Genomic DNA, 17,110 nt, shown 5'->3' with positions numbered 1-17,110 from the left:
AGTAAATTTTATTCAATTTCTAAAAATCCTGGAATTTATTTAATTCGAATTAAACAGCAAATTACTTTTATTACACAGGGCAGATCCAGCCACAGACACTGACATGTAGGGTCAATGGGGCCCATATGTCATTTTCACATATTTTAATAGAGTGTTTAATTTAAACTAACTAGACATGGGGCCCCATTGTCAGTGATGTCACGCTGATGCCATGCATTCAAGGCAACCCAAAACGCTTATGGCCACGAGCCAAATCCACCGGCGCCGTGCTGAAAGACTTCCCGCAAAACGTTTCTTCTATTAATTTTTATGAAGAATCCATCTTTTTGAGAGAGATTTGGGGTTCCGTTGAAAATGCTACGGCATGCGCATGCGCTAAGTTGAGCAGGAGGGAACGACGCCGGTGGGGGAGCAACCCGGCGAGGGTCCTCGACCTGACGCTTTCATCCATTCCGCAACTCCCGGGCATGACGCCGCCAGCGACACCAGCGACGGTTTCGGCACCGCCGACCAGCTCAGTTGCAAGCGGCTCGGTCGCTCGGAAGAATGCCAAGACGCCGCACCTGCTTTCACAAGGGGCCGTGGCCGGCGCCGCGACGGCGGGGGCAGTCGTGGCGGCGTCGTTCGCGAGCTTCGCGCTCTAGGCACTGCATGGTGGGCAGCGAGTGGTCGGACGCGACGACGCGGCGGACCCCAGAGCGCACGCCCAGGTGCCCCGGCCGAGCGTGGCCGCCTCCTCCTCGTTCATCTCCAGGTCGCCGGCGAAGCCTCAGCCATCTGAGGCCCCAATCCCACCAGCTCTTGAGCAGGCCGCCCACGAACTCGGCAGCGAGCGACGGCGCCGACCGGGTCCACCGGAACGCCCACTCGGCGGACGCGGAGGAGATGGGCTGGATCTTGCGAGGATGGTGGCCATGGCGCCCAAGCGAGGAGGAAGGAGATGGTCCGCGAGCCCTGCCTCGGCCATGCGTGCTGTGTGGAAGGAAAGGGAGAGGAGAGGAGAAAGAAAATAAAGAAAGGGGAGGAGAGAGGAGAGAGAGAGAGGGGCTGACGAGTGGCCCTGTACATGCAAAAGTCATCTGCCGGCGTCCCCAGCTGCCCCCCGGGGGGCTGGGTTTGGTGTGATAGCGCCGGCCGTAAATCTCGCGAAATCCGGCAAAAAACGTGTCTCTGGGATTCGAGTGGGGCGTTTTTTATCCGCCGACGTCCAAAAGGTGCCTTGGAAAGGCTTCCTGTGGGGCCGGCTGGAGATGCTCTTAACCCATATGAGTTTGGGAGAGGCCAAGGATGAGATGAGCTGAGAAGCTGAACTAAAGATCAACCATCCAGCAACCCCCTCCCTCGTTGCCACCCTAGTTTGACCCTCTTTGAAGCCCGTCACCACCTTTGAACGACTTTCCAGCATCTTCATACTTTTCAACCCCCCGTCCCATGTCTCCATCCATTCTCTCGGAGCCAAACCAGCTCCCTCCCCAACCGCACTATACTACTACTACTAGCTGGTACTGTTACTCTAATACTTTTCCCTCCACTCACGTCCACACATGCATGCATACACATTTGCATCGCCACCCCCGACCGATTCCATCGTATATATAATACCCATGACCAGACGTCTACGACGGCAGCGACAACGAACCATCATCGATCATCGACGTCGGGAGGCAATGGAGGACACTGCGGTGGCCCTCTCTCGGCGTGCCGCTTCCGGAATATGATGGACACGCTCTTCGTGCTTGGCCAGGAATCCCGGCTGCGCATCCTTCAGCAAGCGGCGTCGCGCGTCCCCGCCTGCGCCTACCTCTGCGTCTGGGCGCCGATCCCGGCCGGCGGCCACCGTCCTACTCCTCCTTTCACAGCCGCCAACAGGTAATTAAGCCTCGATTTCAATTAGTTATTTGCTGCTTCGGATGGGTCGTCTCTTACATGCAACGCCCGAATGCACGCAATGCAACCATGAGCAGAGCTCGCCGCCAGCTGTTGTGCCTGGACGCATGGCTCCGCGATGGCGGCAGCGGTGACGTCGACCGCGAGCGCGCTCTGTTCGACGCATACAAGGGTTCGCTCTGCGCGGCCGTAAGCGGGTGCGTGCCAGGGTGGGCTTACGAGGACGGCCGGGCGTACATGGAGCTGTCGGAGCACGAACTGGCGGCCTCGGCGTCGTCGCCGGTGCAGCTGCAGTTCTACCAGGAAGCTGGCATTAAGGTTTGCCTGATTACCCTCGCTTGAGTATAACATGCATGCATTTGAACGACGCTGAGCAGTGCTTATGCGCGCGGCAGGTGGCGGCCTTCATGGGATGCGAAAGCGGCGAGATCGAGGTCGGCATGTCGACGCCGGCGGGACAGATGAACCTTCAGGCCGGCCTCGGTCAGATATTCTCGGAGGATTTCTTCCAGCAGTCGCTGCTTGAGGAACTGCTCCAGCTCCCGCCGACGCGGCCGTCGTCCTCCTCCTCCTCTCTGCCGTCCATCTCCGTGGACAGCCCGGCAGACGGCTCGACGTCGCTGCTGCGCACGATGGCCATGTCGTCGTCCACCACGACGTCTCCCCGGGACCTAACGGCGGGACCTCTTCCTCACCCGCCCCGTCCGCCGCATCCCGTGCCATTTAGCCGGCACGGCCCTGCCCATGTCCACGGCCACGTCCACTTCCCGAGCCCCGAGGCCGACGACGTCGCGATGGCGCAGGCCATGCTCGCGGTCATCTCCGCATCCTCCTCCTCGTCGTCGGCTATGCCTAACACGCCCACGCCTCCGCTAGGCTACCGTCGCGCGCATCGGTCGCCGCGCCGTGGCTCGACGACGACGGCGTTCCGGCCGTACAACGCGGCGCTGGCGCCAAGGGCGCCGCGGCGGGCGTCGGACGCGCCTGGGCAGCGGATGATCAAGATGGGCATCTCTATCCTGAGAAGGATGAACACGCTGAACAACAACGGCCAGGAGCGCACCACGGGGACGACGACGCAGCGGTGGCGGGAGGAAGACGAGGAGGCCGCGCCCCCAGCCCCGACGAGCAGCCAGCTGCACCATATGATATCGGAGCGGAGGCGGCGGGAGAGGCTCAACGAGAGCTTTGAGGCGCTGAGAGGGCTGCTTCCTCCCGGATCAAGGGTACGTGATGACATGCATTCCGTTATGCACATATTCATCATGAACTCATATATGCTTTTTTACGTTAATTTGCTTTGTACATTCTTTTTCTTTCTGCAGAAAGACAAAGCTACAGTCCTCGCCAACACTCTGGACTACATGAACATTCTGATAGCCCAGATTTCCGAGCTGGAAGCCAGGAACCGAAGCCTCGAGACGGCGGCGCAGATCCAGCAACACCAACGCATCACCAACGGCAACTCCAGGGATAGGCCTGACCAAGCAGCCCTTCAGGCAGGCGGCTCGTCAAAGAGGGTACAAGTTGAGGTGGCCACTAGCAGCGCCGGCGCGTCAACATCGTCCTCGTCGTTCTCGACGGGGCAGTGCCGTGAGGTGACCATAAGGGTGGCGGCGGCAGGCGACCTGTCGGATCTAGTGGCCCGCGTGCTGGCGCTGCTCAAGGACACGGCCGGCCACCGTTTCTCGGTGGTCGCCGTCGACGCCAGGCAGCCGCAGGGCACCGGCGACGGCGGCATTGCTCAGGCGAGCTTGACACTCCGTGCAACGGTACGCGCCGTACGTACGTCACGATGATTTTTGTTTATATATATATATGTATATATATATGTATATATATATATATGTATATATATATATATATATATAATTGCCGCGGTTAGGTGTAGGCCATACACGTGAGATTTGGTGGGTTCAGAGCCAGGTCAAAGTCAAACGGAGTAGTAACTCCTGAGTATTTCGCCAACGGCGACCTGCAGGCGAAAACTCAGCGAGAAAACTTAGACCGCCTTCTCTGGTGACGTCACGGCCATCAATCGTACCTTTTCCTCTTCCATTCGAAGTCCCTTCTCGTCCTGTTCCTTTCAGTTTCAGAGAAGCTTCATCCGCTATTAATACGTCTCGAAATACATATCCCTTTCATGATCTAAATTTGTTCCCAACCGCAAGAAAATATAGAAAGACAACCATAACCGAGTCGTTTTAATCGCCATGACTGACTGACTGACTTTGGCCGGAAACAATGCTTTGCTTGGCCAGAATACCTACTAATGCCGTCCACACAAACTGCCCTGTCCAATCTCGCTCTCCTTAAGATTTCGGAAATACTAACGCCCACACGTGTGCGCGCTTGCATCTTGCCCACATGCATGGATCCGCGTCCGTTTGTGGATGCTTGAATCTTGGCATGTTTGTGGTGCTACGTAGGACTGGACTGGTGTGTGGGCATTTATCTGGTCGTCCACACGTTCGTTTCACCACACGAAGGGATCGATGTGTGGGCGTTTAGCAGTTCGTCCACGTGTCAGTTTTCACTCACTTACATGGCTGGTGTGTGGGCATTTATCAGTTCGCCCAAACACGTCTCCTCTCCCACATTCAAAGCTGTCACTTGTCATGTGTTTTGCAGGGTACATGGCAACTGTCCTAATGTGCTTGTAAGCAGATGGCAACTCTCTCTTTTATCCGAACATGTCAGTTGCCATGTGTTTTACAAGGTACATGACAACTGCCCTAGTGTATTCGTAAGCAGATGACAACTCTCTCTTTACCCGAACATGTTATTTTGCGATATCTTTTTGTAGCGCTACACGGCAATCGCCTAGTGTTAGTAGTGGCAACTCCTGAAGTTTTTAAATCATGGCAACTGTAGTAAACCAGACCATATATGGCAACTGGCTAGTGTTAGTAGGTGACAAATCCTAAAATTTTCAAATCATGGCAACTGTAGTAACCAGACCATACATGGCAACAACTGCAGTTGTCCAAAAAATGGCATCTGACACTTGATCTGAGATGGCAACTGCAGTTGAGCAACCATGGCAAATGTAGTTGTCAGACATGACAACTGTAGTACAACAACATGACAACTGCAATTAAATGGACATTGAAGAGAGTTAGGACCATGCCAACTGTGGGACGCATGGTGACTGTCACGCTGGACATGCAGGACCGTGAGATAGGTGGTTGAGAGAGGTCGTGTGGGCGTTATCTATTTTGCCCACAAGTAGACGTGTGAGAGGGACCGCGAGGAAAAAAAGACGTGTGAGCATTACTTCTTTTGCCCACACATAGGCGTGTGGGCTGGTCCTCTTAGACACCACACAAAACGTGTGGACAGACCCTTTAACGCCCACACGTTATCGTCGTCCTAAGATTTTACTTCAAGAATTATCAATAGGGATGGGATAGAAAAAGTTTTACTGCAAGAATTGACGAAATTTCGAATTTGAAATGCCAGGCATGATTTTTTGAATATTTTTTTGTGAACAAGGTTACGAATAATGGTGGACATGACCTAATTCTTGCGTGGAACAAATTGTGTCTGTAGTCATATTTGTACGTTCGGAATCGTGTATGATTTGTTTTGTAAAACCGCTCTGATTCTAGGATTGCCTTTAAATATTTCTTATTATTTTAGCTACCAATGCAACGCGGGATGTATTCCTCTTTGCCTCTCTAGCCCACACGTGTGCATGAACGACGTGCGAGATTAAAAATAACCGGTGGAATTGACTGGCTGTGAATCTTGTAGGCTGCTGGCGAATTCGACGAGGAGGCGTTGAAGGATGCTGTCACGAGGGCTGTCGTTGGTCTGGTGACACCGCCGTCGTCCGACGCACTTTGACCCGCCCACGGTCCGTATCGGCTGGGTCAGTTTGCGAGATAGGGACCGAGCCGACGCTGCAGTATGCTCAAAACTGGATTGCAGGTTACGGGCACACGGCCACGGCATTTCTAGATTTCTGTAACTTGTGCTCGTGAAGGAACTTTTTTTTTATTTTTTTTCTTAAACTTGCTCCCGGAGGACTTTGAGTAACTGTATTCTGCATTTTTGATGGATTCGAGACAGAGTGACTTTATTAGACCTTGCTTGTTTAAGAAACACAAAACATAACGTATATGCGTTCACGCAGTCACATCATCTCACGCATAATCTTTGCCTCTCTATATTTTCGACAGGCCCGTTTCATTGCCTTAAAATGTAGCATCAATAGACTTTTACATAGAAGGCACAGACAATATGAACTCTGTTACATCGGTGAGGTACTCTGTCAGGTTAAACGGAACCCTCTTGGATTCATTTGCACCGACGCGTGGGCTTCGGCTTTATCATCGTTTCTGTTCTTGTTCGTGGCGGATGGCTTGTCGGCTGTTTTAAGGCATAGGGTTGCTACGGAGGCAATTACTCCGGTTAAGGTTTGTAGGAGAGCTCCGGGTATTTTACACCTTCTTTTTGCGGACGATACTCTTTTGTTCTTCGAAGCATCTCAGGATCAGGCTTTTGAAGTTAAAAAAGTTTTGAACCTATATGGCGGTGCCACTGGGCAAAGCCTGAATTACAACAAGTGTTTCATGTTTTTTGGCCCCTCCTGTCCAGCTGTGATACATGACCAAGTACGGGCTGTGCTGAATGTGACAAATACAGTTTTTGAAGAGAGATACTTGGGTCTTCCTACACCCGATGGGCGCATCTCAAAGGGCCACTTTCAGAATTTGCAGAAAAGCTTGACTAAGAGGCTGATTCAATGGGGTGATGGGCATTTAGCCCAACCAGATAGAGTGGTCCTTATAAAGTCTGTGGCCCAAGCTCTCCCAACTTATGTCATGGGGGTCTTCAAACTACCGTACTCGCTCTGTGATGATTTGGCGAGAATGATGAGGAACTTTTATTGGGGCTCCTCGAAAGGAAAAAGGAAAGTGCATTGGAAAGGTTGGGATCATCTTCTTCAGCCTAAAGATAGAGGAGGGGCCGGTTTTCGTGACTTTCGGATGTTTAATCAAGCATTGTTAGCACGTCAAGCATGGCATTTGATAGCTAATCCGGATAGCTTGTGTGCCCAGGTTCTAAAAGCTAGATACTACCTAGATGGGAAACTAGAAGATACAGTTTTTACTAGGAATGCCTCTTCCTCTTGGCAGGCGGCCAGTCATGGTTTAGACCTACTAAAAAAGGGCCTGTTGTGGAGAGTAGGCAATGGTCGAAGCATTTGGGTTTGGAGAGACAACTGGACCCCCGGTCCTTTTCTTACAAACCAATATCTCAACAAGGGACGTGTCGTATCCATTTTGTGACTGAATTTTTGAACGACAATGGTTCCTGGAACCTTTAACTCGTGTCAAAGCACTTTGTTCCTGCAGATGTGACTGAAATCCTAAAGATCCGCGCGTCTCCTCGACTAGAGGAGGACGTGCTAGCGTGGGGTCCCGGCCGGTTTGGTCTTTTCTCAGTCAAAAGCGCTTATGATCTGGCATTTGAAGAAGCACATAAGGCCAGTGCAGTTTCATTCAGGAGCAATCCATCGGGTAGTAGATCTCTATGGAAATGTATATGGTCTGCGGGTGTACCTCCCACGGTGAGGAATTTTGCATGGCGCTTGATATCTAATTCTCTGCCAACTTGGCAGAATAAGCATAAGATAAATTTGGAAGTGTCAAGCCTGTTGAGTATATTGATTATTAGGAAAAATGAGATAGACTAAGATTTGTTCTGGCTTGTCTTGTACTCTAAGTAGATCATTGTACTCTTAGGGTGTGTTTAGTTGAGGAACCAAGTGGAACAGAATGGAATGGTTCCATTCCACGGGAACGGGTCTGTTCCATTTCTGTGTTTGGTACCAATAAAAATGCGAAACGGATTGGTTCCGTTCTTGTGTTTGGTTGGATAGATGGAATGAAAAATGGAACCCCATAAAATCTGAAATTTTGGTAGCATTTCATTTGTATTTCAAAGACAAACAACATAACAATATATCCATACATGCATACATGCCAAGTTCACTGCCATACATGAGTTCACAATAACAAATCATCCACCAACAAATGCACTACATCCGTACATGCCAAGTTCACTGCTAGCAGCCAATTGCTGCCTTCACTGCTCATTCGCTGCTAGCAGGAAAACCAGACATACCATCCCTTCAGTGCTAGCAGCAGAACCAGACGCAGCAGCCGCACCGGTCGTTCCTTGCGCTCCAGCCGTCCTACTGCAAGTGGCCACCCCTGCTAGTTCACCGCCGCGCCGCCAGTTGCCGCCCCGCTGAAGGTGGCCACCCCTGCCAGTCCCCCGTCCCGCTGCCAGTCCCCACCCTCTGCTAGGTCGCCACCAAGATCCTGATGCGCGCCATGACGGAGGAGAGACGACGGGGATGAGAGGGATTGCGGCGCCGGAGAGGGACAGAGGGGGCAGATCGAGATGTGGGGGCGATGTGGGAGGGTTGGCGGCGCTGAGAGAGGGAGTCGCGAGAGGATAGGGCTAGGTGCGTGCGAGGGGATCGTTCCTTGTCGTCCGCCCGAATCGGAGGTATCCCTCGGTTCCGCATATAGTGCGAATATTCCGTTTTATGGGATTGGTGGGTTCCGGTCCGTTCGACTAACTAAACATGGGAATGGGCTATAGGAACCGGACGGACCCATGACGTTCCATCTGATGACAGCAACTGAACACACCCTTATATATATGCCCACGTGGCTCAAGCAATACAACAAATTATTTCACCAATCCTCTCTCTCCCCTTCTAACATGGTATCAGTTTCCGGGTTCTAAACCCTAGCCGTCGTCACTTCCGCATCCGCGTGCCGCCCCTGGGGCGGTCGGCCTCCATGACCGTCGTTGGGGCCGCGCCGTCCGTACCTAGAGTTCGTTCGCCGGCCGTGTTGGCCGGCTGCCCTAAAGAGTCTTTTTCCCGAGTTCTCGCTCTGTTTTATTTTCGCTCTCTCGTTGGTCATTTTGATCGGCGTTTTTTGGTTTTCTGATCTTTACTTGATCGGTCTGCGTCGCCCGCTGCCGCCATCGACACCCTGCGCCTCTACTCCGACATCGGCGCAACCGGCCGGCTGCTTCACCGACCCAGCGGCCGCGCGCGACAGGTGGCCCCTCAAGGCTGTCGTCCACACGCCGGTCTGCCTGTCGCCCTGCGCCGGCTATCACCTCCCTGCTCCGACCGGGACACCTGCGTCGCCTACACCCGACGGCCTCGTGCGATGCGGCGGCCAATCATAGCCGCCGCTCGCGCGTCGACCCGCCAATCGATCCACGCCACCCGCCTCCGTCGCGTCTGCACGACGGCCCTGCGGGTTGCCTCGACGGCCTCGTCCACGGCTGCGTCGGGCCGGCCGCGTCAGGCTCGTCGGCTGCCTTGAGCTCGGGCGCTGCTGCTCCGTTGGTCGCTTGGGACTCGCTGCCCAGGCACCGGCGCTGCTTTGGTAGCCCGGGTGTCGGTGCTGACGCGCTCGTTCGCATGCCGTCCATCGTCGCCGGCTTCATCTCGGACTCCGTCGCCACCCCGTCTCCACCGAGCGGTGTCCCCGACCTCGCGCACGGTCGGGTTGATCACCCGCCCGCCGTTGCAATCCGCCTCATCTATGCCGGGCGACCGACCTGGCCCGTCGGTTGCGCGCCTCCGCAGGACCCGTGGAGACCGTCCCGAGTTCAGCGCGCCCCTCTACCGATTGAGCAACGGGGTGCCACCGCGTCGCCCCATCAGGCCGCAGCGCCGCCGCCCCGTGGTTCTTCTCCCGGCTGCACCGACCTGCGTCACCACTACATCGCCCCTTCGGGTCGTAGTGCCGCGGCCCGCGGTCCACAGCCGCCCCGGACCGTCCGCTCTAGGTCGTCCCCGTGGTTGCACCGATCCTCGTGTCGCTGCTGCGTCGCACTGACGGGCCGTAGCGAGCGTGGCACGTGGTCCACGCCGTCATCCCGAGGCCGTCCCCGCGGTTGCACCGACCCACGCTCCGCCTATGCATCGCCCCTTCGGGCTGGAGCGCTGTGGCCCGCGGTCCCTATGACCGCCCCGAGGTCTTCAGTTGTCGTCCTGACCTGCCCGCCGCCGTTGCGTTGCCCCTTCGGGCCGTAGCACCGCGGCCCGCGGTCCACCGCAGTCGCTGCGTGTCGACTTCTCGTGGTATGCGCCGTGTCGCCTCCCTTGGCGCGGGAACACCATCGTCCGCGCCGGTCTTCGTCACGCTGTTGGGTTCTCCTCGCCTACTTCGAGCACCGCCGCCGCGCTCCTAACTTAGCCACCGCCGCCATCAGGCCGTCGCCGCTCTTCTTTGGCTGCTACCGCAGCTACCCCCGTAGCCGACGCCACCGCCCGTCCACCTCCCTTCATCTTCGTCCAGCATCAGCCCATCGCCAGCGTCATCGTCATCTACCCCGACCACTTCGTCTACTCCGACCACCATTGGTGACATCGGCCCCGTGCCGTTGGACGCTGCATCGTCATCGAGTTCTTCTCTGCTAGCCTCTCCGACTTCTTCGACATGGCGTACAGCTTGTGCAGGTCCCAGTCTCCGCGTGCCCGGTGCTGGCAACACCGCCGCGTGCCTTCATCCATGACGTGTCCCTGGGCCTGGCAAGCCTGGTGCGGCGCTTCGTCAACTTCGTCTTCGTCCGTCTACGCATGCTCGGTGCTGGCAACACCGGTGTGTGCCTTTGTCTATGATGTGTCCCCGGGCTTGGCAAACCCACTGCGACACGTCGTCAACAACATCTCCTTTCCGACGCACCACTACTTCGACATCATTGCGCCCATGCTAACTCGGCGCCTCCTTGCGCCCGCGGCTCCACGGTGACATCCTCGACACCGGCTCCCCAACTCGACATCGACCATGGCATTCTTCGCACGGCTACCTCGACCACGGCTACACCACCCTCCGCTCTTGGCTACATCGACAAACGACACAAAGGGCTACCACCTGCTTGAGCAACCTCGTCGGTTTCCACTCCAGCCATGACTCCGTGATGCATCGACCGTTATGACTGTGGGGGTGTGTGTCCGTCGTCTTGCCTTCGGATTCTTCTCCAGTCTCACCGTCTGCGTCACTACCGTTGTGACTGCGGGGGGATGTTGAGTATATTGATTATTAGGAAAGACAAGATAGACTAGGATTGGTTCTGGCTTGTCTTGTACTCCAAGTAGATCATTGTACTCCTATATATATGCCACGAGGCTCAGCAATACAAAAAATTATTCCACCAATCCTCTCTCTCTCCCTTCTAACAAAGCATGTGTCCAATTTGTGCCGTGGAAACTGAAGATAATTTCCATCCAATGTTGAAGTGTCCGCTGGCTCGTCAGTTATATAAGTCTATGGAAAAAGTTTGATACAATCTTTCATACAGGGAAGGAGTGGTTGTTGCAGCTCCTTGCCCCTCTGGACGATCCAGAGTGTTGTATGCTACTAATGACGTTTTGGAGATGCTAGTATATACGTAATGAAGTAGTGCACCAGAAATTGGCGCCTCCTGTTGATGCTTCTTGCAGGTTTCTCTAGAGTTACCTTGACTCTCTGATTGGGACTAAGCTGAATACGCATGCAGATCCTTGCAAAGGGAAACCATTCATATCATATGAAACAACTACAGTACGTACTACTATTATGGACAATACTATGGTGTGGAGGCCACCTGTGCATGGATGGGTTAAATTGAACACTGATGGCTCATTTGGACAAAATGGATCAGCCGGCGCGGGTATGATCTTGCGCGATGAGGCCGGTTCTGTTATTGTTTTAGCCTGCAGTCAATTGTTCGCTTGTCGGGATGCTTTGGAGGCGGAGCTCTGTACATGTATGGAAGGGATTTCCCTTGCTATCCAAAGAAGTGATCTTCCTATAGCCATTGAGATGGACTCGCTTACAACGGTCGCAATGATTCCGAAGAGGGAGATAGATAGATCAATCTATGCTTCACTGGTGAAGGGAATTAAGCATTTGAGAAGTCTTCGAGAAACTTGTATTACTCATGTTATTCGTAGTCAAAATAAAGTTAGTGATTGTCTTGCTACTTTTGCTAGATTAGAAGGTAGAACTATGACTTGGATCGGTTCGGGTCCTCCTAAGGTCCTTGAGTTGGTGGTTGATGATTGTAAGAACTCCGTGATTGAGTAATGCCGATCTCTTTTTCATTAAGTATCATTAATAGACCGCTTGCTTACGAGCTTGGTAGCCGCCTTGGAGCCGAGGCAGACGGAGGAACCTCTCGAACCTGGAATCCACTTTCCACTTATCCTCCATATGCTCGGGTCTGCTGTTTGACCAGTATCTAATGTTATTTCTTACTTCGACCAGACAGGCACTTTCGCATTATGCAGTGAGATCGCCTACTCCTCTCGAGGTTGGCATTTTCGAGTTCATATTTCATAGGTTACCATAAAAATTCCTACCTTTGAAATTAGCATATTTTTAGGAACATATCTATCCGCAGAAAAAGACAATATGAACATGAACGTCCACATACAAAAACACATTAGCAAATCGTAAAAGTTATATACAACTGAAGCTATGCGCGAAAAAACCCTCAAACCACGCAGTGTTTAGTCTTTCATGGTTTATTTCATCCATTGTTTTTTCTTCGTCCACTCACTTTTTTCGTCTTCTCGGTATTTTCTCATCTATTTATAAGTCCTTGTTACTCTTCCCCTGTCCCTCACTCTACTGTCTTTTCCCGACCCTGCTACAGATCATATATGCCCCACCGAATCTTCGCGCTCGACATCATCGAACCACCTCTTGCCGCGAAGCCGTGCTCCCCGGGGACATCACTGTCCCATGGTTACCACCAGGGCCTCACCAGCCGCAATCTCCCCCAACTTCTTCTCCACACGACCACGCGATGTCGTCGCCCTGCTATACCCATTGACACCTTGCCGAGCGCTGCGTCCCTGATCCCTCTCTCCATGCGCCCCCTACCCCCCACACACAAGGAAAACATAGAGAACATCACCATGGAAGTCACAATCACTTGCAAGAAGCATATCAAGATGCTACTCCTGTTTCAAGGAGCGCATCGAGAAGGTTGTGACGATGTTCCCTTCATCCCACTTCCTGTCATGCAGCCCATGGTCTTCATGTGCTGACGACTTCCTAGCCACATGTCGGCTTCACCCGAGGTAGCCGACATGTACGCATCAATGCCGGCCGAGAGAATATGTTGACCAAAATCAGCATGGTGCTCTTCCTCGGCATGCTCCATGGTTGATTCATCTTTGGTGAGGGCTTCAACCACTATTATCTCAGAGTCTGGACGACGACATCGTAGCAAGCGACTGCGGGTGTGGCAGCGCCATGATGACGGGTGGTGCTTTCATCCTCCTTGGTGGCCCAACATGCGGCACCCTGATGGAAAACTTAATGGGGAGGGGAGGCACAACATGGTGTATGCGAGGTGGGGCTGATGGAGTGTGCCAGAGATGAGGGCGGCCAAGGGTGGCTTTTAGTTTTAAAGTGGAGGGCTTCGGCGAGAAACTTGACAAGAAGGTGTGGCATCCGATGGGAAACAAGGAGGGAAGGAAAGGGTCCGAGGCTTTTTTGGATGGGACGAGTTGTCAGCCTAATGTGGCGGACACCCTGGACTCCCCTACTCCTCTCCTCCATTTGATTTAGTATGCTACCAGAACAGAAGGCGCGCGTTGCCGCACCCGATTTTGTTTATGTTGTAAAACCAATCTGGCCTTTATCTTTTATTATGTGCTATTACTGAAACAGTCGGCCTAGACAAGCGGCATGCTAGTCAACATGCACCAACCAACAGACGAGCAGAAAACAAATGAAGAACTCAGGCAAGGTATGTACTCCCACCCAGGCCGATGATGTCCTGTGCTAGTTCGACACCTTCCTGACACGGTTTAGGCCAAAGGGCACCAAAACCGGCTATGTCCCGTGGCGCCGGAAATCCAGGCAGGACTCCCAAAACATGCTAGGCTGGAAGGACCATCAATGGCGAGAGGCTAAATAGGAAACCCCTTCTAGATCCGAATGACACCAGCCGGTGAAAAAGCCTCATGGGGCAACCTGACACCCAACTTTCATGACACAAGCAAGAGGAAAACCAAAAACTAACCAGAGGCATCCAAAAGCTTGCTAGCCAGATAGAAGCAATGCCAACAATAGGCTGGGAAGGCAAAGCTCTCCGGATCCAAACAAGACCTGCCAGTGAAAGCACCCCATGACGCCCTAGGAGGCCCTGTCATTGTGTCTTCATCCGGAACTCTCGACCCGGGTAGGGACAAGGCATGCAAGGGTGCAAAGACGCCCTTTGTGTATGAATGGACCCTGTCTGAATGCATTCGTGAGATAGTGTCTCATATAGATTGCTCACCTTCTTTTTTGCAGTTGGCTACTGCGCCACAGGTGCAGCGAGTGGTGATAAGTTTGAATAAAAAACATTCTTCAAATAACCATTGATACAAACACAATACCAACATTGGGTTTGCTTGTGCTTGTGTTCTACTAAGTGGGGTGTGGGGTTGTGCCACAGCCTCCCGCTGTTGTGTCCCCTTGGCCGGAAAGCGTGTTTTGGGATGTAGGCCCGGCTTCTGAGCGTTGCATGGATTTTTACTACTATGGTGGGCCGGATGGAGTCTTTTTCATGCCTACCCGGACTTTGATCTATGCGGCTTGCCGGATGGCGTGTTTTGCCATCTCTCCCGGCCTTTCACCACCGCTGCCCTGCCGAATGGCATGGCTTGGCATATCCCTCAGCCCATGCTGCAAGTGCTCGCTATCGTTGAATTTATTTCTATCCCTTTGTGGATCATTCACAAAATATGCTCTTCGTAAATTGCCTCATTAGCTGGCTGCAATGTTTTTTTTACAAAAGTTTGCAGTTTCAAATAGTATCAATGATCACACAAATGACATATGGTGCAACCCTGGTACAAACAACCAAGGCATGTCGGGCTAGTAAGGGTGATTAGGCCACTACCTCGACCAAAAGGACGGGTGGCAAGCCATAGCTCCTCGAAAGAGCAACGTTCCCGGGACCTCGAGCAGAGTCTGGTGCCATGATGCTCTCAAAAGGACGGGCCAACTAGGGAAACCTCAACCCGGAAGGACCGAGCAGCAGCACGATAGGACAACCAACCTCCAAAGCCACATCCCAAAGGCTACTAGTTGGCTTATATTTTCGTTTTTGTTCGTTCATTCACACCTAATCATTTATGTCCTTCCCATATGTATTATTATTCATGCTAATGGCCTTTGGGGATGATTTATAGAACCAACATTTTTTAGACGTGCTGCCCATAGCGTTGAATGGTTGCAGTTTTAAATTGTTCACTTAACTTCCAGTCTAGAGTTGGTCTTTACGTCAATGGGGCAACAGGTAATCTAGTTGTTTTAAAGATTGCTCGGATGCGCTCTCTAGGGTGAAAACCCACGATCTGGCCTTCAGTGATTAGATTCGGTGATGTCGGTGCTTTTTTGTCGTTTCCTTTCTGAAGACATTTCTTTCACTTTAGTTTTCTCATAGTTTCTGTGTTGTCAAGGACGGTGTATGATGGTGTTTTCTATTTTTGTCCATTGTTGGACGTGTGGGTTTTCTTCTTCTTCTTCTTCGTCTTCTTTCTAACTTTTTGGTCATGTGCATAAAAACTACCTTGACTATGACTTCAAATTATGTTGTGCAGAGGCTAGGTGTAATTGGTATCACCATCGGTATTATTATATTACCTTTAAAAACACAACTCCCTTTTAACAATGATGAAGATTCAACCTTCCCATTCATAATATTGGACAGATTCGATTCACACTATGGCAATTTGATTTCTGTTGTAGTTTGCAACATATAGTTTTATAGACAAGCCATAAATTTCTTAGGTATATTTTTGAGAGAGTGTCATTCGGCTAGCATTATTGAACCTCTGAAACTGATAGATAGTTTGTCATTGCTAGCATGATAAAACTAGATTAGTCACCATCCCACACATTGGTTTCGAACTTCTCAAAACTATTCTCTAGAAGGATATGAACTACTTCATTGCATTCAGTTTTCATATTTGACCATAGCAAAACTTGTAGCCAGCAAGGTACAATCAAACAAGATAGCCGCATCGACAAAAGCTGAGATACCTCCATCACTCATAGTTTCAGTCAGTTGCATATTATCTGATTGAATAACACGACTTTTCAGGCTAGTCCATCTAGTTCGAGTGAAACACTCTCTCAAAGCATATGCTTCATCCGCCATTGCCTTAGAGACATAGGGAAGACACAAGCAGGATGCTACCACAAATTTTCCATGCAAGTCTCTCACAATGACTATTGTTCTTCCTCTTCCCGCATCAACATCAAATGATGCATCAACATTCACTTTCATCAGGCCTTTCAGAGGGCACGTCTAGCCATGTCGCAATCTTGGAAGGTTGGAACCACCTTCTTCTTTGCACGAGCATAATTTGCCGCAAGAGCCCTAATGGCCAAAGCTAAAAAATTAATGAGGTGTCTGTACTTGCACCATGTGAACGATTTGCCTCCACTCCCACAAAATGTGCCATGCAATATTTAAGATTAATTCCGGTAGCCATCATCCGAAGAATTACATGGTCCCTTTATACACATGATGCTTTCGAACACCGCCACCCCCAATCCATTCATAGTCATTCAATGTTCTATTATTTCATGTACACTGAGTTTTGTCCATATCTCTCTGGCTCGGGTAAAATAAAAATGCAAATGCATATAATATCCTCACATCCTGCATGACAAAGAGGGCACACACTATAATTTATAATATGCATGTTTTCAATCACCCCTCGACATGGGATTACTACATATAGTGCTCGCCACGCTAATATCTTTAACTTTGCTGCGATATTAAGCTCCCATAGCTTCTTACACACGGGGCGTATATGTGACCCCTTAGCGCCAAGCAAGTTTCTTTCATGCCACCCAAAACAATAGCTCCATTCCGCATAATATGGTGAGTGAACACTAAACATCCCTCTCTTAGTGTTGTGCCATGCAACAAAATCTTCCATTCCTAATGGTACCATAGTAATCTCTAGAGTTCTATTGGCCAAGAAATAGTTCTGATCAGATCTTCATCCCATAAACCAGTTATCGGGTTGATGATCGCATACCTTTGTCACCAAAAACTTACCTCTTGGTGTCATTATTTTCATGTTTGGATTTGTTGACACCAAGGGATCCTCCCATATGTATACTTGGGTTCCATGTCCTATCCTCCAAGCCTCCTAAATGTTTCTAGCCCAATGATG

At 51.5% G+C, this 17,110-nt stretch overlaps 1 protein-coding gene across 1 annotated transcript; it reads left to right on the top strand.

Annotated features, from left to right (window-relative positions):
• Positions 1–651: 651 nt before the first annotated feature.
• Positions 652–5,947, top strand: LOC125516763 (putative transcription factor bHLH041). Its single transcript, XM_048682084.1, has 6 exons — positions 652–943; positions 1,500–1,869; positions 1,965–2,205; positions 2,283–3,113; positions 3,213–3,659; positions 5,644–5,947. The coding sequence occupies exons 1-6, from the start codon at positions 652–654 to the stop codon at positions 5,734–5,736; spliced, it is 2,274 nt and encodes a 757-aa protein (XP_048538041.1). The 3' UTR covers positions 5,737–5,947.
• The last annotated feature ends 11,163 nt before the right edge of the window (positions 5,948–17,110 follow it).

Source organism: Triticum urartu, chromosome 6, assembly GCF_003073215.2.
Source record: "Triticum urartu cultivar G1812 chromosome 6, Tu2.1, whole genome shotgun sequence".
Lineage (NCBI taxonomy): Eukaryota > Viridiplantae > Streptophyta > Magnoliopsida > Poales > Poaceae > Triticum > Triticum urartu.
The sequence above is the reverse complement of the archived record's forward strand: the minus strand, read 5'-3'. Positions and strand labels throughout refer to the sequence as shown.

Excerpts from the sequence above, each read along its gene's own strand:
- LOC125516763 (XM_048682084.1), top strand. The coding sequence starts at position 652 with ATGGTGGGCAGCGAGTGGTCGGACGCGACGACGCGGCGGACCCCAGAG. Across the intron at positions 944-1,499 it reads AAGCGAGGAGGAAGGAGATG|CTGGTACTGTTACTCTAATA; the intron begins GTCCGCGAGCCC and ends TACTACTACTAG. Across the intron at positions 1,870-1,964 it reads CCTTTCACAGCCGCCAACAG|AGCTCGCCGCCAGCTGTTGT; the intron begins GTAATTAAGCCT and ends AACCATGAGCAG.